Below are 25080 nucleotides of genomic sequence, written 5' to 3'. Positions count from 1 at the left end.
CAACAGGATGCTTCTCCTCCTCCTCCTCTGGTGATACATTGCTGGGGCACACCATGTGGCCTCGCTCCACGCTTGGTGCAGTTTGCCGTGCTTTAGCCGGTGACTTGGCCATCCTTCTTCTCCCCTCCGAGGGCCACTCTCCTTCCTCTGTGTGCAGCCGAGCATGAATCTGCAGCTCGGGAGGCGCTCTGGATGTGTGTGTCAGGCTGCCTGGGAAAGGGGTAATTCCGAAGGGCAGTAGAAGTAATAGGGTAATCTATTATACAGTCCAACTCTTTTCTTCCTCTTTTCTTGCCCCCACCCCGCCCTCCTCTTTCTCAGTCTTTCAGTTTCTCGCTGCCTCTGCCCTTGCATCAGCATTTCATGAGGACAAATGAGAAGTAGGGTTTAACTATGCACATTCCCACTGCCCTCCTGCAGAGCCCAGCACTTTCTCAATTAAACCAGAGTCTGTCTGCCCCGCAGGATTCAAAGCTCACCGAGTGACGAGTGTGGGAAGCTCACACACAGCAGACAGTTTCCAGTCCAGCAGTGCGTGATCACAGCCATAACCAGCCCGTGTTATCATATATGCAGCAAACTGCAATATAGTTTTGACAGGTGCACACGAATAGCAGGAACAAAGCAAACATAGTCACAGTGGGGACACTGTCAAGGGAAGGACGTATGACACTCCAGGGATTTATGAAGGATTCAGCTTTTATAGTGTGAGGGAGAAGCTCAATCTAGTGATATGTGGGGCTGTATGAGCAATTTGTGCAGAAAAAAACTGACACAGAGTGGAAAAAAATCACTATAATGTGCATTTTATCAGTTTACTGAGAGAAGTATAAGCAGTTATGTGTTACTTTTGGTGCTTGCCACATGAATTTATGCACGCGTTGAGCCTATGTCAAACATTTTTCACCCTGCTGCATCGATCAGCCCCTTTTTCCACACTTAAACTCCTTCTCCGTTAGTGTTAAGAGCACTTAAAATCGTGTGCCTCATCAGTTTCTATTGTCTTTAAAAAGGTCAGCCCACAGTGATAGGGCAATTAAACTCTCTCCTTCCTCCAATCCGTCCCCACACTTCACTGTTTTATCGTCAAACCTTTCACTGACATTTTCTCTCTTCTTCTCTCCATTTTAGTCCCACCTCCCAGAGAGACAGAGAGAGAGAGAGAGGAGCGAGAGGAGCTAGAGCACAACCAGCATCTCCTCCTCCTCCTTTTACTCGCCCTCTCTCGACTCCCCTTCTTCCAGCACACGCTTGCACTTCTTCCCTCTGATGCTGACTGGATGCAGACCGGAGGATTTCCAGCAGCTTCCTGAGTCTCTGCTCCTTTCCTCCCTTCCTCTCTGTATCCCCCCCTTTCCCTTTCCCTCCTCCTCCTCTTTTTTCCAACATCTGAAGCTTCTCTTCTTCTGCCTCCTCTCTTTTACCCCTTCCACACCACCAGGATGTGGCACTCAGTGGCTCTGCTCCTCTCTGGATTCTCTGCTTTGATCCACGGTGAGCCTGCCTTCATGTCTCTCTCTGTCTGTCTTTCACTCTGTTTTCAGGGAATCGGATTGCAGCAGCATTTTAGAGGAATTCGGGCGCTGGGGTCCACGTTGCTGATGCTTGATTTACAAAGTATGCAGTGGAATAAGAATAGCAGGAAGTAGGAAAGAGACTCCGGGAGAAGAAAAGTGAGACTCTTGCTCACCTGTTTGCTTTGTTTGTTTACGTCTTAACTGTGCTCATATTTTCTGGATGTTAGTTTAGCTGAGAGACGGGGTTGGATGCCTCTGCGTGAGATGTTGTAATGGGCAGATTGACATCTAGTCAGCACAGCGAGTCAGATGTCAGATAGAAAAATGGAAGCAGTTTTTGCCTTGGCTCTTTCTGCACAAATCTGTGTGCACACGAGGGGCTCTCACATGGAAAACCTGTCAGAGATCAAATGAATTGACGTATAGATTGGCTCTTCCATCTCCATCTTGCCTCTCTGTGTTGTGGACATGTTGCTGCAGCCGAGCCGACGGCGCTCCGAGCAGCACAAGTAAAAGCTGAACATAAATGCTGACAATTGATTGAGAGACCTGAGAGGAGAGCAGGCAAACTTTACCAACAGGGAGAAGTACCAGCAGTGAAAGAATGTTCAGTTTGTTTGGTTTCAAAGACTAAAAGCTGGGAAACATGAACGACAAGAAGACAGAGGAAGCGAAAGTTTCTGACAGTATTTGGGCACGCAGATTTTTAAAGAAAAAAACATTCAGGGAATTTTCATTACTTGGCAAGCTTTGAAAGGAAACGCCACCACAAGTGCATGCAAATTTGTACTCTGCACCTCTAGGGTTTAATCCTGTCATATTCCCAGCAGCGAACTTATATAAGAGTGTAATATATAAAAAAGAATTCCTCCATACTGCTCAGAGTACAGGCTGCATCTGCTTTTCGCAGCAGTTTATTTGGGTATCAGCACACCGAGTGACATTTTCACTAAACAAACAGTTCCTTCCATTTCACGCACAGCATACCGCATCCCGGCAAATAAATTTACCAATTTACCTCGGAAATATAAAACTTTATCAGTATGAAGTGCACAGACTTTCTGCAAGATCCAAATCTTCCACATATTTTTCTGCAGGTTCTCAAATCTTTTCATGCTTTTAGTGTTTTGATCATATTGACATGATAGCATCCCACTGATGCTGCAGATTTGTCGGCTTCACGTGTATGATGTGAATCTCTCATTCCACCACATCCCAAAGATGCTCTGTTGGATTGAGATGTGGTGAATGGCCCATCGCTTTCCAGGTCCAGCATGTTGTCTGTGTATATATGCTGTAGTGTTTGGTTGTATTGAGTTACTGTTGTCTTCCTATCAGCTTGAAGCCCTCTCTGACATCAACATGATCCGGGGAACTGCTGCTCACTGGATATTTTCTCTTTTTCGGACCAGTCTCTGTAACCTCTAGAGATGGTCGTGTGGGGTAAATTCCAGCAGATCAGCAGCTCCTCCGATACTCAGACTCAGACACCTAAATCACAATGCTTATCCATTCTGCCAGCGATTGGCTGATTTGCTTTAACAGCTGTACCCAATAAAGTCGAGTGTACACATTTCTCTTTTTAGCTTTAACATTTCATCTACGGGTTTCAGAGCTGTAGTTTAAAAAAGAAATTCCCACACTGAAAATCTGACACTTTTGATAAAAATGTAATAATTATTTCCTGTATGTATATTTCACTGTCACCTCACAGCTAGAAGCCTGGTTCAAATCTACTTGGTAGAGTTTGCATGTTCTTCCTGTGCCAGCGTGGGCTTCAAACATGCTTGTTAGGTTAATTATCTGCAAATGTGGACGTGAGAGGGTTTTGTTGTCTCTGTTGACCCTAAGACTGAGCAGCAACTAAGGGAGGGCTCTTAGTTGAATAAACAGCCAAGCAAATGGATTGATGTAAGCGTGGTATAAACAGTAAATTAAAGTTCTTGGCTAAACCTTGGGTGTGTTATGATGGGTATACTGAGAGGAAACAAACAAACAGCTACATGCACACAAATAAACGGCACATTTGTGGTCAGGGTGATATTTTCTCACTTCTTCTATGCCAATCAACATCTTAATTCAACATTTTAATGTGCATTACCTCTGAGCTTCTCAAACAAACTTAATTACACATTAATTAGTGCCAGTTATGCCCTGATAAGGTTTTCCTACATTTCTAATTAGTTCCTGTTTACTTAATGTTCTCCACGCTTGCTCTGAAGCTTTCTTCTCTTTGCTGATTTTTCTTCCGCGTTTTCAGCATTAATTTGAAATATTTTATTCTGACTGAGGAGCTGGACCCTTCCTCAGTGTTACATTTAAAGCCCAGATAAGTGATCAGATCTATTTCTGCTAATTTCATCATTAAACCTGCTTCTCCTCATGCATTTCCTCCTGTCTTCTTTTCATTTCAGTCATGTTCTTCCAGATGTATTTATAGATAAGGAGGCTGAAATCCTCAAGGTTAAATCTTCAAAATTCAAATTCAAATTCAAATTTTATTTGTCACGTACACAGTCATACACAGTACGATATGTAGTGAAATGCTTGGACAACTGCTCGTGACCTAAAGAAAACAAAAAAAGGAAAAGGCTATGAATAAGATAGGAAATAAATATGAAAAATTAAAAAGGGTAAATTTAACTAGGAAGGAATAGAATATAAATTAAGGTTAAAAATGAAATAACTGTACAACACAAATTAGAATGAAGGGTAAATTTAACTGGGAAGAATAAGATAAAGATAAATATATAAATTAAAGTTGAAAATAAAATAACTGTACAACAAAATACACAATACACAATATAGAACTATATAAGAATGTATGAAGAAATCTAAATCTAAATCTAAATAAATATATACACAATAACAGCAGCTGTACAAGTATTAACCGGAAATGAAGAATATAGTGACCAGTGTTGTGCAAAACCAAAGTCCAGAAAGTCCAGTGTGTGTGTAAGAACTGTATGTGTGGGTCAGTACTGTGTGGTGGTGTGATTGAGATTTGATCAGCAGCCTGTTTTTTTTATTTTTTGACATTTGTTTCCCCAGTGTGCTTTTTAATGGAGTTTTTCCTAGAATTTTAGAAACACACTTTATAATCTGGACCCACTAAAAGTGAACATAGAGACATTAGAATCATCAAATCTCGCTTGCTTCCACACATGAGCATTATATCAGATTCAAACATGAGCCCTTTCTTCTGCCTTTCAGTATCATTGCAGGGCCCTCATCAGAGGACTCTGCTGAAAAACCTCCTGAAGGACTACAACCACATGGAGCGACCAGTGGCCAACGACTCCCTACCTCTCAACGTCTCCTTCAGCCTCAGTTTGATACAGATCATGGATGTGGTAGGCATCTCCGACTCATTTGGGGGCTGTTGATTTCTGACATCAGACAAAACATTTTAAAAAGGACGAATTCAGATCCTTGGATTAAGATTTAGTTTTTCATGGAGAACACTGAGCATTTTCTTGTTTGCAATTAAAATGGAAATTAGACTGAAAAAAAACCCCCCAAGCATTGAGCATGTAGTTTGTTTATGCCTGAAACTGTGGTATTAATAATGCACCAGATTTTTTTTTTTCAGTGCTCACACCTCTTGCCTTGTGGTTTATATGGCGAATGATGATTTAAGTGGTGTAAATGTTTTGCAGGATGAGAAGAACCAGGTGTTAACCTCTAATATGTGGCTGCAGATGGTAAGGACCCCTGAGAGACTCTGAATGTTTTGGGGTGATCATTTTTTTAAATTGTATTCCAGCGGCAAAAACTAGTTTTCTCAGTCTTTAACATGCAAATTAAGGTCACCCTGAAGTCCATATATCATTGTAATCACTTCAGCATGCAGGACCTAAATGTAGACACAGGCTTGATGAACATAGAGAGACATAAGATGAGCAAAAACGGAGAGAGGGAAGACTATAATGCAAAAAGGATTGAACACAAGTGAATTTAATGAGGATGGGCAAAAAGACAAAAGCAGGAATATCTGTGCTGGTTCTCAGTCATCCAGGTCATGACAATCCAAGGAGCTTGGAAAGCGACTAGACTTCTTTAAGTTTCTTGAAGACAGTCTTAGAACTGAAGAAGCATCTTGGATGAGAAACGTCTTCAAGAAACTTAAAAAGGTCCAGTCGGGCTTCTTTCCAAGCACCTTCGATTTCAACGGCAGGAAATTAAAAAGAAACTGCGCACTGTTATCAGAATAACACAGTAGATGGAAGAGTGGCATCCTTTTATCTTCTGTTTTATTTTGATGAACAGTAGAGGGCTTTGGAAATACACCATGTTGCCAAAAGTATTGGTCACCCATCCAAATCACTGAATTCAGGTGTTCCAATCACTTCCACAGCCAGAGGTGTATAAAATGTACTTCTACAAAAAGTGAATCACTACAAACCTCCGAACTTCATGTGGCCTTCAGATTAGCTCAAGACCAGTGCATAGAGCTTCAGGGAATGGGTTTGGGAATAGCCGCTTCCTGTTCCAAAAGCACTGCGCACCAGTGCACAAAGCAAACTCCATGAAGACATGGATAGTGTGGTGTGGAAGAACTTGACTGGACTGCACAGAGTCCTGACCTCAACCTGACAGAACACCTTTGAGATGAATCACAAATGCATTTCCGGAAGAATGGTCAAGAATTCCCACGAACACACTCCTAAATCTTGTCGACAGCCTTTCCTGAAAAGTTGAAGCTGACATCATATTAAACCCTATGGATTAAGATTTGGATGTTACTCAAATACACGTGTGCATAAAGGCAGATGAGCGAATACTTTTGGCAATTTGTGTGCAATATTAGTGTGCAATAATTTGCCTGCAGGTTGTTGGCTCAGACAGCATGTCTGTGTTTGTGTGTTGAAGACTTGGTACGACCACTATCTCCAGTGGAACCAGAGCGAACATCCTGGAGTGAAAAATCTTCGCTTTACCACAGATCAAATTTGGACCCCAGACATCCTCCTCTACAACAGGTAAACCCTGCATAAACCCCTAAACGCTCGCCTCGTACGCGCACACGTCAACAAGTCGTGTCACTTCTTCCTCTGTCCTTCCTCAGTGCAGATGATGACTTTGACTCCACCTTTAAGACCAATGTTCTGGTAAACTCCAGCGGCTTTGCCAAGTATCTTCCCCCAGGTGAGGCTTTCCGCATATTTCTTAGATTTTAATCATCGTTCCTGCTCTCCCCGTCGCTCATCTCCCTCCTTATCCCCTCCACATTTCCCCGAGGTGCAACGGCAGCGTCTCATTCTACAATCGAGTCATGTCTCCCTACTGTTTGTACACTTGACATTAATATTTTATCACTGTAAAACAGCATCCCTAGTTAGTCACTGGTTACGGATTCCCAGCTCTGTGAGTAACACCTATAAATAGGAGACGCTCACTTCCTCTGCTTCCTGCCTTAACCCAAATGCAAGCCCACAAAAGTATAGACTCCCCTCTCGTGTTTCCACAGGCCTTTGCTTGCAGTTTCTCAGTCTTTTCGTTATACACCAGATTATCAAAGCCTGAGACTGAATCCCATCTCTTGGGGTGAGGACAGAGCGACTGGGAGGGCCTGAAAAGACTTTTTGAATAAAAAGTCGAAGACTGCAAGCCCCAAAAGCCATCCCATGAGCTGCTGCTGAATGTAAATACAGCTGCTTAATTCTTTGTCTGGAGTCAATTAGTGGGAGAATACAAAGATACGATTTTGAAAAATATGAGAAGGAGTGGTTTGATGTGTGTATTTTATTAGTAAATGAGAAAAAGTAAGAAAAAGCAAAAGAATGAGAAACAAATCAGCTCCCTGACACATGCCTGGCTACAATTCCTGTTGTTCAGCTGGTTATTGTCAGTAAATAAGAGGCAACAAGTTTGTGGGTGTCAGGCATGGAGCGGGGAGCTTGACACACAGTAAATAATTCAGATGTGGAAGATCCCAGATGTCTGCTGCGTGCCGTCTGAATAACTCCTCTTGCTGCAGAGGTAAAGGTGCTGTGTTGTGTTAATGGCCTAACAGGAAACGTCGTGTAACAGGCTTTAGCTCATATCTGGACCGGATGACATTTATAACAAGGTAATCTTGTCTCTAGGCCTTGAAATGCTCAGAATGATGGAGTTTTATTTTGGGAGCCGTACGCGCTGCGAGACAGATTGTTCCAAGCTGCAGAGAAGATTCTGGCGCCTTGTTTGAAGGTGTTGTTTCAAGGTTACTGGATATATTCGAGAGGCAGGCTGCAAATATGCATGGATTTGAAGCACAGAGAGGTGGATCTGCTTGAACTTAATTGGTGTACGTTTAGATTTTAGGGCCTTAGGAGCTCATAACGGGAGTAATTATAAAGACACACTCATGAAGCAAAGGTTGGAACCTGAGGTTAGGAGCTGGATTTTAGTGAGTAAGAAGTGCAGGGAGAGAGAAAATCTATACCTTCCACCTGTTAGCCCCCTTTCCCTGTTGTCATTTACCTCCACAGGCTGATTTGCATGTGGGCAGGCTCATAATGAACGTCTTTGAGAGCTGCAAGGCTTCACTGGCATTTTGGTTCTCTGCACTTGTGTGTGTGAGAGACCGTTTTATTTCAGTAATTACTTTAAGAGCTGCAGCTCACCAGCGACCACAGCGAGGATCATTGCAATTTTTCGTTTGAGGGTGGAAGTGTGTCTTTATGATTTCTTGGTCACTTATGCCGTGCATATGGGAGCGGTTGCATTTATTATTTCTGCATAATAGAAGTGGGAATCTGATTATGGCACTGTGCACAATCTCATTTTTCAGTGTCATCGTTGATGTTTTCTTCTCTAGCTGAGGCTTAGCTAACAGCTGTGTGTGTGCAGGCAGAGAGCAGAAGCAGCATTTGTTCACAGCAGAAAATATCTGAAACCTGTGAGTGACAATATATATAGCTGCCAAGTTTTGTTTTTATAGCCATCTCTTTGACGGGAGCTCGTTTCTAATCTAGTCCTTGCTTTCACTTCCTCAGCCTCCAAACGAAATTTAAAAACTCTCTGTAGACCTGCAGGGTGTTCATAAAAATGCTGTTGCAGTGTGCACTTTTGGTTGTGATGTAACATTTTTCACACAGTTGTAGAAAGTTTAAAAAAAAGAGGTCTTGAAGTGAATGAATGATTTCTCTAACAAGGAACTTGATATTCTGGACAGACTCCCTGCACTAAACAAATGGTCCGGCTGTACATCTTTCCCTTGTCACCTCTCCTCAGGAAGCGGCGGTTCATTATTGTCATTTAGTCAATTGATTGAGGAGCCCCTGTGCTTTTGTCCTTTTCTCAGGAATCTTTATGAGCACATGCAATGTGGATGTTCGCTGGTTTCCTTTTGACATTCAGAAATGTGAGCTGAAATTTGGCTCTTGGACGTACGACGGCTGGCTGCTGGACCTCCAGATGGTCGACGCTGACATCTCCGGCTACATGCCCAACGGAGAATGGGACCTAATAGGTGAGTAGGGAAAAAAGTTTGCATTGCATTCACTTTTATTCAGGCATGAGCAACCAAACCAGTTTCTCACCTACTTCCAGGAGTTCCTGGAAAGCGGAATGAGGTCTTCTATGACTGCTGTAAGGAGCCCTACACGGATGTGACATTTGTTATTACAATAAGGCGGCGAACGCTTTACTACGCCTTGAACCTTCTCATCCCATGTGTGCTGCTCTCTTCTATGACGTTGCTCATTTTTGTGCTGCCTGCTGACTCCGGGGAGAAGATCTCATTGGGTGAGTGGATCAAAAACATGTTTTAAAAGACTTCACAGAAACATGAATCCCCCCCCCCACACACACACACACACACACATTTAGGGTAAACCAGTCTGAGAATCAATGCAAGCTCATTTGAGTTAAAACATACTTTGTAATTTTTGCAGTTTCTTGCCTCTAGTCACTAATCTGCGTGTAGCCAAGAAACAAAGGGACACCGGTAAAATACTGTAAAGCAGGTAATCATGAATGCAAACAATGAAAGCTTCAAGTGCAAGATGCACACAGTGTAAAGAGTAAACCTGAAGGAAAATAGAAACTTCAGGCACATAAACTCACTACACAGCCAAGCTGCTGTAATACATGGAAGAAGCGAGGTGTCTTCTATGAAAAAGATGGCGCCCCAAAAGCAGCACGTGTGGCCATGACTTTTTGTAGTTTTTAATTGCTCTGCTTTCAACTTTCTCCAAGCATGTTGCTGCAAATGCAGTAAGACTTCCAAATGTCCCTTATATGATTGAAACGACTTGCAGGTTTTACACAGTGTTCGGGCTTTTTGAAACGAATGTATATATTTTGTAAAAAGAACGTGTCAAATATGCAAAAATCTCCAACTTGCTCCCGGGTTTGAGTGAAGTAGTTTATAGGCTGCCAAAAACTGAGCTCACAACAAGCAAGCCATCCCGGAATAAATTCAAGAAAAAAAAAAAGAATCGAAGGAGTGGCACTGGAGACTACGGGGAGGCATGAAACAGACAAAGGGAGAGGGGTGGGGAGCTGAGAGAGGAGAGGGATTACAGGATAAAATAGAAAGATGAGAAATGCGAGGAGGAGGAACACAGACCGATGGGTGTGGGAGGGAAGCAAAAAGATAACACCGACAGGAGAAGAATTCGAAAAGGATCAGAGAGGACAGCACAAAAGAGAGAGGGACGACTGATGAGGAGGAGAAGGGGAGAGACATCCAAATCGCACAATAATGGGGCTGGAAGAGAGAGAGAGAGAGCATTGCCGGGATCAAGCAGCAGCTGCAAATATGTTTTAATATCTGCTTCAACCTGTTTAGAGATGACTAATGTTCATCTCCTCAGGACATTAAATAGTCCAGATTTCACGTTATCTGACATTTATAGAGGTAAAGCTGTTAGGCAACTAATGGAAGAGGGAAGTGGTTGAAAAATTATGACTATGTTTGGGAAACCGATTAAGTTTTATAAAGTAAAAATAGAGAAAAAGTCTCAGCTTTACATTTTTTTAATCTAATTTAATTGGTTCAAGATTTTTTTGTGTCACTTTTGAATTTTGTGAAATTTTGCATTATTTTTTCCACCATTTATTTGACTAATTGTTTAAGAAAATAGAAGATTGCAGCTTGATATTGCATTAAGTTCACCTTGGTAACTGGATAAATCTAAATGCTCTTTGACTCATGTCTGCTTGGGAGGCAACAGCATTGTCAAAGCCTAACCTCACCCCCGATGCAGGATGCATTACGCAGCATTTCTCCATAAAAGGAGGAGGTGGGGGGGATGCCAAGCCTTACACACACGGACGATTAACCTATTGATGTAATTAAAGCTAGTGAATTGATTGGGGGGAGAGCTTACACACTGGCTTCCAGAAAAATACTCTGTCACTTCAGTTGATGGAGGAGACGTGTGCACCGAGCGGCCGAGCCGTTAGGGTTAGAGGAGCATGCTTTTAAAAAGAATAAATGTCATATGTGAAGAGAAAAAGCGACATAAAAGACGCATTTTTAATTCACCTAATATCCTTAAAGAGCATTCATATTTTATCTCTCGGCCTGGGAGTTTAATTGAATGCCTCTGAATGGGGACAGTTATGCCAGCAAAGCACTCCCTAAATTCCGTCTGCTGGAGAAGTGAGACAGATTGCGTGGCGGTGGATAAATGAAGATGGAATTGCGGGAGGGTGTGAGGAGTGTGTTCGCGTGCACACCGGTGGTGTTTGAACACCTTTAAAAAGGGTTATGTGCTGTGTATGCGGAAGTGCTTTTTTTTTTTGCTTTAGAGATGCACAATGCCAAAAAAGTGATTCACTGTACGAGCGTTAGCCAGTCATTTACATAAATCGAACCCGATCTCCTCCTGAGTGTAACTATTTATCAAAATACCAAACAGACTAATGCAGTTTCTCAGAAGTAGACAGAGCGACTGAGGGGAGGAGACCAAACCACTGGATCGATGGCCTAACAAAATGTATTATTTCTCTTTCTATCTGCAGGTATCACCATCCTCCTGTCTCTCACTGTTTTCATGCTGCTGGTCGCAGAGATCATGCCAGCCACATCTGACTCCGTCCCTCTCATAGGTATGAATAGGTACAATTCATCCTGCTGCTTCTATCAGGAGTCACATCATCAATAAGCACTAGTAGTCCAGTTCAGTTGGCAGCCATACATGCTCATGCCACAAGATTGCCTCTACCTTGTTTCACAGATGATGTGGTAAATTTGGATTGATGAGCTGCGTCTGTCCTTCTTACTTTTCTCTTCCCATCTTTTAGGACAAGTTCATCTTGAAGGCTCTGCTGATTGTAGATCAGCATCTCTAAGAGCCTTGGTGACTGTTAGATGTTGTGAACTTGTCTTCTGTGGTCTGTTAGACATTTTGGTGTTGGCCAGTGCATTCCTTCTTTTTAAAAAACTGTTGAAATTACAAATACTGTGTCCAACAAATAATGGACCTAACTGTAGACTTTCCCAAGGTTTCAATGACCAAGTGTCAATTTAGAGGGGATACACAAGTGTCCCTGTGACCATTCAGATGGTGTTTTTATATGCTGATAATGCTTTCGGGTTTACAGGTTTTTTTAAATTCATTAGCTGAGTGATGCTGCCTTTTATACTTTGCCTTCAAGGCTAAAACGGAGGAAGTATGTTGTCTACTGCTACGGTCTTTCTGCAGTGCAAGAGTATAACATGAACTATGAATGGATGAAAGGAACATTACCCAATTGCAGGCTGCACAAAATGTTCCCATCAGCTGCTGTTCTGATAATCTGAGAACCCTGAAACTACATGAAAAGCTACCAGAGACAGTAGTTCTCACTTAACCACTTTCAGTGGAATGGGACTTTTTTGTGTTTTTTAAGCCATTTAACAGTAACCCATGGCTCATTCAAGCATGTAACAGGCTCCTAACTCCAGACACAAACCAGTGTTATTCTTATACATGACAGAAAACTTCATTTTAAATTTATTAGCAGCCTGTTGCAAAAACACATACATTGTTCCACAGTTTGGCAGACATAAAACAGTATTTTTGCACAAAGTCATATTCAGTGAGCTGTTAGCTGAAAACTTGGCATTTCTCTGGATGATGTGCAGTGTGTTCTAAAACATTTAAGGAAACTTGACAAGTGGAGGAAAAAAGAAGTGACCTAAAAAAAGTATCTACAGCTGATGAACAGTATCCGAAAGTCCTGTCCTTAAGAAATGGGAAAAAATGCAGCAAAGACCTGATAGAGGACCTGAGAAATGTGTCTGACCCTTCAGTTGATCCATCTACTGTTCACTGGACCCTCATCAGAAATAGTCTGAGTGGAAGAGTGGCTGTCAAAAAAGCCATTCTTAGGGAAGGGAAACAGGGAACTGCAGTGAAAATCAGTGGTAACAGTGATCTTGTCAAAATTGATGAAATTCTGAATACACAAAAAGTGCAGTCAGGTTTTGATCCATAATGCAATACCATCTTGAAAGTGTCTGATTGACGACAGCTTCATCTTTCAGCATGACAATGATCCTAAACACACTAAGCAGTAAAACCACACCTGGATAGAAAAACTCACAATGCAGCACCATCAGTCATGGACTGACCTACCCAGAGCCCGGACCTCAACATTACTGAAGCAGTGTGGGATCATCTTGACAGAGAACAGAACAAAAGGCAGCCAACATCCAAAGAGGAGTTTTGAATGTCCTTCAAGAAGCCCGGAGAACTATTCATGAAGACACACTTAAAGACACAACAAGAAAGCTTCCCTAAGACAGAAGAATAAGGGTGGTCATACCAAACACTGACTTTCAAGCTGTTTGAATTGTACAGATTGCCTTATACACTTTATTTCCATGGATTTCATTTTGCACATTTTAATCAATTTTTGCACCTATTTCCCATTTTCATTGCAAAACATGGAAAATTGAGGGACTTTTGCACAGTACTGCACTACAGGAGACCAGAAAATCTACACAATGCTCCCCCCCAAAAAACTGTAATCACAGGATTTACTGTGGCCACCTGCTCACCTTAAAGTTTAATAGTCTAAATTGATTGTGGGCACGCTGCTGGAAATTATGTTTAGCGAGCTTAGACGGCAACCGACACAGATGCAAGGCCATCTTTGCCTGAAGACACAAATCCTGGTCATTAAAAGCGTAAGAGAAGAAAAAAAAGAGTCATAATCATTAGTGTTTTCCTTTCTGCTTGTTTTTTTAATTAGGAGAATCTGCTGTGGATTTAATCTGTTTGATGATTTTTCCCCCAGGAGTATAAACTTGGCAGAAGTTGTGTTATGAAGACATCCACCTTGAAAAAAACAGGAACACACCATCCTTAAAAATTCACATTTTTCTTGAGAATCCCATCATAATGTGTTTCAGTGAAATACCTCATCTTGCTGACCTTAGAGTCCTTGAAAACAGACATTAAGCCATCATTTTGTAGATCTTTTACTTCTATACAACGATTGCTGGGCTGTTTCCTAAATAACAAGCTGTAGCAGATACTGTGAAGCTCAGTGAGGCAGTAGGAAATTACGGTGTGACTTAAAAATGAAATATTTTACTCTCTCCCACTCCTCCCAGGTCAGTACTTTGCCAGTATAATGATCATCGTTGGGATGTCAGTCATCGCCACAGTGGTGGTTCTGCAGTATCATCATCACGATCCGACCGGAGGAAAAATGCCCAAATGGGTGAGCCTAACTCCACAAACATCATCACTTACGAGTCTTTCTAATTCACGCAGATATATTCAAATGAATCTTTTTGTTAATCTCTGTTCAAGCTTCAGTATAATTCTTCTGCTCTGCCATTTTCAATAACATGTCATCCATTTGTTAGCTCTATACCTGTGCTCCTCTGCCAGTTTTCTTTCGCTTTTTATTCTCCGACTTCCTCGGCTGTGACTCATCCAGCAGTGTCAGTCTGCCTGAGTGTGTTCATCAAATGCCTCACCACAGACTTCAACAGGAGTGCATTTCAAAGCACTCTGGATTTGTGGGAGGATTTGATTTGCCTCATTCCTTCTTTTTTTATTTTCCTCGCCTTTTTAATGATAAAAAATTCATCAAGCTTTGTTTTAACAAAGGTTTTGTCATAACGTGAATTTTTTAAAACATGAAAAATGTTGAAAGAAGGTGTGAAATGAAAATAAATGTCATGTAATGTAATATTAACCAACATCTTGAGATGTATTTATGTGTGGACTGCAGAGACGAACTGACAGGCCTGCAGTTTTCAATACATGTGCATCAGCTTTACTGCATGACGGCGCAGATGCTTGATGTATCGACACAATTCAAGGACGCTTTGTTGATGAATGGCTCGTTCAGACAGTCCAATGGCCAATTAACAGGCTAATTGATGTGGTTCAGATGAGGGCATCGAACCAGCGCAGTTCATAATTACAGCCCTTGAAAAAAACCTACGTCAACGGCAGCAGCAACAGAGACGGTTACCTGGCTGGTAAACATACTCTGTCGAGTGTAATTGAGCAGTCATCTGGATATTAGCTGCTCATTAGATGCCAGACACCCATCTGGACTCTGCTGGGCCAGAATGACTTTCAGGGGACTTGGAGTCTTTTTTGTATTTTTTGGGAGAGCAGAAGCGAAGGTTTCAATTTGAATAAGGTCTCTATTTAAACACTGTTTAATGAAACATTACAGCAAACTTGTTAGAGTCATAAAACAGTAATGTGAGCACTGCTCTCAATATTTCCACAGTTTGAATGTATGCCTATTTCTAAGTTTCCTCTCTGTGGGGAATGCAGTCAAAGAAAAAAAAATCTTTTCCTCAGGCGACCCTGGTGAGGATCTCATACTTCTACAAGTGCAGCTGCAGTTTGAAAGAGACAAATAACTGCCTATTAGCCCAGCTTAACTGGCGTTAGGTGCAGGTCAGGATGTGTAGCTGCTTTTAGTGCTTTGTGGCTGCTTTCTTATGTTTTCTTTTACTTCTTTGAGTGCTTTTATGCTCTGTGCTCTCTCTCTCTTACTAGGTGCGGCTCGTTTTGCTGCAGTGGGTCGCGTGGTTCCTGCGGATGAAGCGCCCGGGTGAGAGTGACGACCCAGAGCGGCCACCTTGCGCCCCCCACCTGCGCCGCTGCTCCTCGGGGTCACAGAGCGGAAGCATCCCTAACCCTCCGGACTCCCTCCACCCGCTGCACCCACAGAACCTGGCTCCCCTCCAAACAGGGCCGCTTCATGCAGGGCACCCTCACCTCCAGGCTCAGACGAGTGCTAACAACAACGGGAATCTTCTATATATGGGTTTTCAGAGCATGGACGACCCCTCGGTGCTCCCGGAGAGCATCCAGAGAAACAATATCTCCGCTGGGCCTCTGCGAGTGGCGGGAAGCCCACCTCCACACCTGCCGTCACAATTTTGCAGCTCCCCTCCACCGCCTACCCCTAATGTGGAAACTGTAGGATGTCCCAGCACTGTCTCCAGTGGTGGGGGCTTTGGAGGTGGGGCGGGAGGTCTTGGAGGGTGCTCCACTGTAGGGATGGGAGACCCCCAGCTCCAGGCCATCCTGGAGGAGGTGCGTTACATGGCGGACCGCTTCCGGGAGCAAGATGAGAACGAAAGCATGGCGGAGCAGTGGAAATTTGCAGGCGCTGTGATTGACCGCCTCTGTCTGGTGGCATTTAGTGTTTTCAACATCATATGCACCATCTCAATCCTCATGTCTGCTCCCAACTTTGCGGACGCTATTTCAAAAGACTTTGTCTGAAAACAAAGAAAAAGAAAAAAAAAAGAGGAGGAGAAACGTGAAGGAAAGGATGAAAAAAACTAAATATGGGATAAAAGATGGAGTGGGCCCCGATCCAAGGAAACCCAATTTCCAGTGGACTGTAGGCTCTATGATTTGTGATTGCAAAGCAATCGGAAACAAAAAAAAAAAAGGTTTTCTTTGCAATACATTCTGTTTTGGAACTGAAATAAAAGAAGAAAACAGATGAAGAAGGGGATGGAGAGTGAAGGTAAAATGAGATTACGGCAAGCAGGGTGCTTTATCAGATTCTTGAAAAGGTGAAATGGATTCTTCTGGTTAATTCAAAGACTTTCCTCCAAAATTAGGGTGAGCGCTGAGCCAGAAATGGATAAAGAAAGGGAGGATTATCAGTGTAATCCAACCTGGAGTAAGAAAGCTCTTAGAGCAAGAGAGAGAGATTGAAAGAATAAGGGTGGAGAAGAGAGAGGCAGATAGATAAATGAGGCAGACATTTTACTGTTTTATTTTCTTGAAGAGAGAAGACAGCCCCAGACTCCCACATGTTGAGAAAATACTGCATCATTTAGAGTGATGTGAGGACGAGAGGGCGGGGAGAGGAGACAGAGACTTTTACAAGGACAGACAACAAAGAGCAGTCGTGAAGGAACGAGACTGCCTCTCCCACGGCACTGGCACAGTGAGGCGCAGTAAGCGGCTTGTTGCTGGATACGCAAAAGTGGACCGAAGAGCAAGAAAGCACAGAGGAACAGAAGAGGATCTCATCTATTATTCAATCGCACCCATCTAATGACCGTCAAATTGAAAGACCTCGGATAATCTTCAAGACTAATAAGCTTTTAAAAGATGAAGTCCCTCCACTGCTCGCGAGCCACTTTAAATTTGCGAGGCATTATCTCTTTGAGACGATTGCCAATCTGCAACAATCAGCAGAGATCAAAGCTCCTCAGCAGTGTGCACAGTGTGCGGCGCTAATCATGACTGGGAAACTGAATTAACTGGTCATCAGTGATGCAGTGGCCGGTAGCTGCACCACAGCGGAGACCTGAACCGATAATAACTTACGAGGCAGTCATCTAAGTGGATCTGGCAGCTCGTAATAGACCAGCGAAACTCATTGGATTTCGTATTAAAAGGTTTAATAACTCAGAGGGGAGGTCAGGGTTTTAAAAGGGCACGAGAGGCAGAAAAATAGGGCTAGGGCATTCTAAATAAAAAATATATATTACAGCGAAAAAACATCCCATCAAATTTCTGTACGATCTATTGAAAGGTTTAGAGTCTCCTCAGTGATCTAAAATGAGATAAGAGAATTTAATAGGATCATATTTTCCATGAAATACACTGCAGTGGCATTTTGAAGGTTTATGCCAACACACAGACTACTTATATGGACAAAAGTAATGGAGCACACCTCTTAATCTTTGAATCCAAATGCTTTTAGTCCCATTGCTGCAGGTGTATAACAGCAAGCACTCAGCCATGCAGTCTGCATTCAAAAACATTTGTGAATGGGTGAGCGAGTGAATTACAGCGTGGTACTCATATTCAGTTTGTGAAGCTTATATTGATATTTAAAGATCAGCTGTAGCATTGCTGCTTTCAGCTGCTACCCTGTCACTACAGGGTCGCTGCAGTGGGTAGCTCCACGTTTGCCGGATGTCCCGCAAGGCAAATTAAAAACAACAACAACAGCAAATAGTAAAATGCTGCAAAGGCGACCAATACACAACGGAAATAGAAAAAAAAATGCAATAAAAGCTCACAAAAAACCAAAACAGCTAATCCTGACAGCTAATGATGATAATATCATTAGCAGTTGTCTTTTTCTGCCACACAGCACAGATGAAGCCTCTGCTTCCTTTAAGCGTGTCTCAGTACAGTTTGCATATTTTGGTTTCTGTCACATCTGCAGCTGTTCCATCACACTTCTGTTGGGTTTCGTGTGCTTTTTCCTATTTGCTGGTGGGTTGTTTTTTTTATTTTAGTTGGAGTGCATGTGAACCCTCAGAGGAACCATACGGATGCCCTTCCTGAAGTAATTTGTATTATTGTAGTGTAGAAGTGGAAGGAAACACAGCAACTCTGACACATGAAGTTACAGAGCGGTCTTGTTGAACGCTGAGGTGCATAGTCCGTAAAAGTTGCCAATCCTCTGCAGAGAGATAAACCTCCCCTGACGTTAATATCAGCACAATATCTGTTCGCTGGGAGCTTCATAGCATGGGTTTCCATGGCCGAGCAGCTCTTGTAGAGGCAGTGTGCCAGTGCTTTTGTCCATACAGTGCAAGTCCAGTCAAACAAAAAATGAATTGTCTCTGCAGAACGCATATAAAAGATTAATGTAGTAATCGTGATGTCAGCGATGGTTAGCAAAGTCCCCATCCCAGTCCAGAGCCTGAGCTGAGCATGCTGGCTGTTTGCCATCTTGATGATTTAAAACTGGAAACGATGAGGAGGGAGGATGTGACTGAGAAACTGAGGGATGCTGCATGCTCGTAGGGTAGCAACTTGTCAGTCACAGGACAGGCACGCCCTAATGCACACACACCCTGTTTTATCTACCTTTAAGGACAGTGAGGAGATCATATTTTACTAAATAAACATCGTATTATCCAAGAATTGAAAGTAGCAATCACAATCATAAACTCATCAAGAGTGTTTATTGAAATCAAAGATAAAGTGAGTAGGATATTTGTTTTCCCCATAGACTATTTTTGGTCTGAGACAGTTATGTATTGGCTGCACCTTTTAGACTCTGTAGCTTTATCTACCTTTTATATATGCTTTATATTTGGGTGTCTGCAAACAGTTTGAAGGTATGCAGAATGCAAAGTTAGTCCTGTTTACAAATATCTATGGATTAATGGAGCTTCTCCACTCCGGTCTCGACAAAGTTAGACTCGCTTCCCTAACTTTGAGTGTTTCTCAGCAATTTACGGTAAAAAGAGGAGGAAATTGTAAAAAAAAAAAAAGGTCCAATGTGCTTTCATTGTACTTGCACAGGATGTATCTAAAAGTGTTCCCTCGTTGTTATATAACACAACACGAGTGCACTTAACAAGTCCCAGAACTGAATGGAAATGTAACATTGTGAAAAATACTAAAGTCGTGCGACCCTACATTTAGTCAGTGACAGCGGAGATGGGAAAGGAGAATTTATAAGTGTCTGAAATCTCAATTTGATCCTCACTATGGAGTAAGCTATACTGAAATAATGGGAGTTTAATGATGCGGGGATTTTGAGCACAAAGATTATAAGGGAAGGATGAGTCATTGAAACAGCTAGGATAGAGCCCACCTTTAACAGCTCAGAGTCTCCCAGTGTTTCACTGATGCTATTATCTGAGCATTTCAATGTGAATTTCTATGTGAGTACAATTCTAGTGCACAGCTACTAAAAAATGTTCAAACTCCCACACAAATCAGAATTGGATAAGTGGTTAAAAAAGATGGAGGGATGAATGGAAATTGTTCAAACTAGTCTGTGTGTTGCTTTTGAAAGAGATAATACGAGTGGTTGTCTATTAGGATGTAATGCAAATACAGCAAAGTCCATCATTTGATGGTCGAGACACAACTGTTATAGTTTTGCGTCTATACACCACTACAGAGGATTTCAAATCAAACAATTACAATGTGACAACCACTTTTATACGTATTCCCCCATTTTTAGACTGGACGTGAGTCTGCAGCATCCTAGAGAAAAAAAACATCTTTGAACAGATGAAACTAAGATGAATTTGTACCAGAATGATGGGAAGAAGGAGAAAAGCAGCTCATAATTTGAAGCCTACCACATTTTCTGCCAAACTCAGTCGAGCGCTTCACAGTGCAAATGGCCAAAGGCAAACTGCAAAAGCAAGTCAGTGACCTGATCTCAGCCCCAAAAAGCATGCTTTTCACTTATTAAATACAAAACTGAAGAAAGTGAGACTCATTTCAAGAGAGGAAGCCCAGCATTTGGTGATATCCATGGGTTCTAGACTTCAGGCAGTGACTACAAAAAACTTTCATACAAGTGCTTAAAAATAAGTCCATATATATTTAATAATATGTTAGTAAGTCCAATTAATTTTGAGCCTCTGAAAATGGGGGAGTGCGGATGAAAAAGGCAGTAATTACTAAGCAGTAAATTCAAGCAACACTTGAATTAAAACTGCACTTTAATCACATATTCAGTGTTTGCTTTAAAATCCACTTTGCCGGCGTGCAGAAGTACAAAATATGCCGTGTCTTTCCAAACACGGAGCCTTAAACAGCCCACAGAGGTCTGTTTTAACATTAAACTGTGGATAACGTGTGTTTTCTTCAACTATGTGGCAGGTGTTGGATCTCACTAAGCTCACTATTGGACCATACCTTTAAACTGTAAGCAGAGACATAAATCACTTTCATTCAGTTTACCTGACTGCTGTGTGGGAGAATATCCTCAGATACTAAACAACCCACTGAAGGATAAAAGCAGAGTTTCTCTGTATTTTTCAACAAATCCCAAGGTTGATGCTATTTTTCTTCTTTTAATTTGAAAAAACAGCTAAGCAGTGCACTTTCTAGCAAGCGTTTTACACCGTCAGACGCACATTTGTTGCTGTTCTTGCAGCAACAGAACAATGGCTGAGGGATTTACCCTGATAAAATACAACAGAGCCCGTGTTCATCATAACAGAGGAGCATGACACTCAGTGTGAAGTGTGGCTCATTAATGCGTTCCTCAAAATTTTATGACACAAAGGAAAAGGAAGCTTTGACCACACAGGCAGTCATTTCAGCAGATTTGTTTTAGTTTTAATGGGACTTGATGATAATAAACAAAAATCTCCTACTTTACTCCTCTAGGACAAAATATGTTTACTGCATTACATTCCTGACCAGCACTGTCTGTGCACATGTATTTTCTCACTGTGAACTGATAGAGTGTAGAGACAGCTGTACAAGTCCTTTATAACTCCTCTCTACTTGCCTTCATCTTTTGTCTTCTCTCTCTTCCTCTTTAAAGCAAAGTCCTCTAGCAAGGCAGAAGGTAAACTTCCTGCCAGAGGGTTTACGAAAGGATGTTTTCCTTCGAGCACATACTGACACCTGAACACTCACATCTCTGTACAGAGCATTTCTCATCCTGAAAATAAAAGATTCTCTCTTTTTGTTTTTCCTACTGCCTTTGGTCTTTTCTGCTCCCTATCCTGTCGTGTTGGTGGTGGCTGGCCCAACACCCGAAAAGAAGAAAAAAATGACAGGGAGGGGATAAGAGGAGGAGAGAAAGTGCTGACGTGCACTGAGCGCTGGACAGGGCCTTAATTGATCACTCGTTCAGGAGGGAGAGAAGAGGGAGGTGGGCAGTAGGGGAGGGTTAATGGAGGAAAGAGGGGGGATACTGGGTAATTCATTGGATTTATGAAGGACAGCGGCAGGGGAAATAGGCTCGCAGACAAGTATAGCTCAGTCACAGACATTAGACGAAAGGCCATGCACTATATCACACCGCAAGGGAAAATATATACATATTTAAATTGAAGATTCACGGTTCACAACTAAAGACAAACACTTTCTCACTAAAATCTATTTATATAGCACTTTTTAAGACAGGAATCTATTACAAAGTGCTTTACAGGGAATATAATAATATCTTTATCGACACTAATCGTTGTCGGTAGAAATATTAAGAGGAATTCTTTACAAACGACCTCTCCAGATCTCCAGCCAGGAATTCCAGTAAAAGTGTCTGTTTCAAAGCTGTCAATCTTTAAAGGCACAGTGTTTAAAATCTCACCACTAGATGTCAGTAGATTACAGTCAACTGATTCCTGTTTTCTTACCACTCCTCCTAGCGACGGTGGTCGCTATAGGACAAACAACTCTGACTATCATTCCTCTGTAGTTCAAGTGTAGGCTCTCAATCTGCTGTTTAGCTGGTGTACACGCCGAGGCTGTAAAACTGTGTGAAAGGCGTTCAATACAAAGTCAATGAGTCTGTGAAGCTCACTTCTGTCCAACGACAGCGATACTGAAAGAAGTTGTTGTGCATATCCTGAACTTTTCTATTGGTAACGCCTGCTGTTAGCCTCTGTTAGCTGCTATTAGCCGGTGTTAGTGAAACTTTCTTTGAGGTAGACTTTGACACTTAGTGAATAAACTCTCATACAATATGAGAATTTAATCAAACTGTTAATCAGAGGGAAAGTGTAATTGTTAGGACACTGGAGCCTAACACTAGCTGGCATAATGTTAGCATATAGCCAGCTGTTTTTACTGTTTAGCCAGTTTGTTGTCAGCTGTCCAGAGACAGGAGGTCACATGTCCAGTCCGCTGACAATAAGTAATTGTGATAATATTGGGAATAAATGAGCAATCTGCCCAGGTTTTTTTTGTATTAAGTGTCCTGACATCGATTGAAGAGATCAGGCTTGAAGTGAGGAGGAAGACAATGTGTTATCTAAATACTGGTTGCATTCTCTCTTTCCTTCATGTTTTTGCCTCTTTGGTGAAGTGGACCCCATCTTACGTGACAAAAAATTATCCCTCATATGGGTAAATTTACCTCCATGGCGTCTGAACGCCTCCAAGTTCCCTCCTCCTCCTGTCACGGTTAGTGGTCAGAAGGACTCATAATGCAGACTCTCGAATCCTGCGTACAGTGCATTTATTTACAGCGACAAATGATTACACAGAAGAGCAACAATTTGGTGTCTGGGTTCTGAGCCAGCTGGAAGTCCTGAAGGCTCCAAGCCTCATTCCAAGCCAGAAGCAACAGCAGAAACAGGTCCACAACCCTTGACTCAAAGTCCAGAACACTCACTCTTAAGTCCACTCTTACCAGGGTCCGGGACTCAAATTCAAATTCAAATTTTATTTGTCACGTACACAGTCATACACAGTACGATATGTAGTGAAATGCTTGGACAACTGCTCGTGACCTAAAGAAAACAAAAAAGGAAAAGGCTATGAATAAGATAGGAAATAAATATGAAAAATTAAAAAGGGTAAATTTAACTAGGAAGGAATAAAATATAAATTAAGGTTAAAAATGAAATAACTGTACAACACAAATTAGAATGAAGGGTAAATTTAACTGGGGGAATAAGATAAAATATATAAATTAAAGTTGAAAATAAAATAACTGTACAACAAATACACAATATAGAACTATATAAGAATGTATGAAGAAATATAAATAAATATATACACAATAACAGCAGCGTGATTTAAGTAATGAAGTGAAAACAATGTCCAGAATGTCCAGTGTGTGTAAGAACTGTGTGTGTGGGTCAGTACTGTGTGGTGGTGTGATTGAGAGACCGTATCGCCTGCGGGAAGAAGCTCCTCCTCAGTCTCTCTGTGTTGGTCTTCAGGGAGCGGAATCGCTTTCCTGACCTCAGCAGAGAGAACAGTCCGTTGTTGGGATGGCTGAGGTCCTTCACGATCTTCCTGGCCTTGGTCCAGCACCGCCTGCTGTAGATTGAGTGCAGGTCAGGGAGCTCGGAGCGGATGGTGCGCTCAGCTGACCGCACAACCCTCTGTAGAGCTCGTCTGTCCTGCATGGTGCTGTTCCCGAACCAGGTTAAGATGTTTCCCGTCAGGATGCTCTCTATGGTGCACGAGTAAAAGTTCCTGAGCACCTTGGAGGGCAGTTGGAAGTCTCTCAAGCGTCTGAGGTGGTAGAGACGCTGACGGGCCTTTTTCACCACGGTGTTGATGTGACAGGACCATGACAGGTCCTGCGTGATGTGAACTCTGAGGTATTTGAAGCTGTCCACTCTCTCCACTGGGCACTCGTTGATGACAGGGGTCTGGTAGTTCCTCTCCTGCTTAGTGCTGAAGTCCACTATCAGCTCCTTTGTCTTACTGACGTTTAGAAGGAGGTTGTTCCTCTGGCACCAGTTCTCCAGATTCCTAATCTCCTTCAGGTAGGCCGTCTCGTTGTTATCAGAGATCAGGCCCACCACGACGGTGTCGTCAGCAAACTTGATGATGGTGGTGGAGCTGGTAGTGGCCACACAGTCATATGTGTACAAAGAGTACAGCAGGGGGCTCAGAACACACCCCTGGGGGGCTCCAGTGCTGAGAGTGGTGGAGGCTGAGACATGTCCGCCCATCCTTACTGCCTGTGGTCTGCCAGTTAGGAAGTTGGAGATCCACAGACACATAGATGAGCTGAGTCCCAGATGCTCCAGCTTGGTGGTGAGTGTGGAGGGAATTATGGTGTTAAATGCAGAGCTGTAGTCTATGAAGAGCATTTTAACATAATTCCCCCTTCTAGTGTCCAAGTGAGTGAGTGATGTGTGGAGGAGATGAGAGATGGCATCGTCTGTGGAACGATTTGGACGGTAAGCGAACTGTAGTGGGTCCAGTGTGTCTGGTAGTGAAGAAATGATGAAGTCTCTGACCAGGCGTTCAAAGCACTTCATCACTACTGAGGTGAGGGCTACAGGGCGACAGGACTCTAGCTTAGTCAACAATCTGGCAGTTAATGAATATCTTCTTCTGCTTTAAATGGAAACTGGCTGAAGACCAAATCCCTGGCAGGTGTGGTATTTAGCCCAGGTGCAGATAGGCTGGGACCGGTGGAAGACACACCTCCACAAAGCAAGGTATGTTTAGTGACAACAGACAGAGAGCGAGAGAGTGAGAGATATGCAAGGAAACCAGTAGACTGGAGGACCTTCACACCTCTGCCTTTGGTGTACTACATATGTGGCTGGTCTCAAGCAACATACATAAAACACAGTTAGGCAGATGTTAAGATGTTCATCTTGGCCACCGTATTCATGATGGCAGGGAAACATGGGAGCTCCAAATAAACTGAACCTGCTCTTTTTTTATGTTTGCTAGAATAGTTAGAAATCTGTGAGAACACATCAGGTGATGGAAAACAT

At 42.5% G+C, this 25080-nt stretch overlaps 1 protein-coding gene across 1 annotated transcript; it reads left to right on the top strand.

Moving 5' to 3' along the window:
* Positions 1-1313: 1313 nt before the first annotated feature.
* chrna11 (cholinergic receptor, nicotinic, alpha 11) lies at positions 1314-21281 on the top strand. Its single transcript, XM_080863433.1, has 10 exons — positions 1314-1494; positions 4731-4870; positions 5177-5221; positions 6390-6499; positions 6586-6665; positions 8806-8973; positions 9054-9248; positions 11475-11561; positions 14056-14165; positions 15473-21281. Exons 1-10 carry the CDS (start codon positions 1443-1445, stop codon positions 16205-16207), a joined length of 1722 nt encoding a protein of 573 aa, XP_080719559.1. The 5' UTR covers positions 1314-1442; the 3' UTR covers positions 16208-21281.
* Positions 21282-25080: the final 3799 nt, after the last annotated feature.

Source organism: Rhamphochromis sp. 'chilingali', assembly GCF_963969265.1.
Source record: "Rhamphochromis sp. 'chilingali' genome assembly, chromosome: 17".
Lineage (NCBI taxonomy): Eukaryota > Metazoa > Chordata > Actinopteri > Cichliformes > Cichlidae > Rhamphochromis > Rhamphochromis sp. 'chilingali'.
This window is presented reverse-complemented; position numbering and strand designations above follow the sequence as displayed.

Bases quoted from the DNA above. Each gene is read 5' to 3' on its own strand.
- chrna11 (XM_080863433.1), top strand. From the start codon at position 1,443: ATGTGGCACTCAGTGGCTCTGCTCCTCTCTGGATTCTCTGCTTTGATC. The intron at 9,249-11,474 runs GTGAGTGGATCA...TTCTATCTGCAG, and splicing joins CGGGGAGAAGATCTCATTGG to GTATCACCATCCTCCTGTCT. The intron at 11,562-14,055 runs GTATGAATAGGT...CACTCCTCCCAG, and splicing joins TGACTCCGTCCCTCTCATAG to GTCAGTACTTTGCCAGTATA.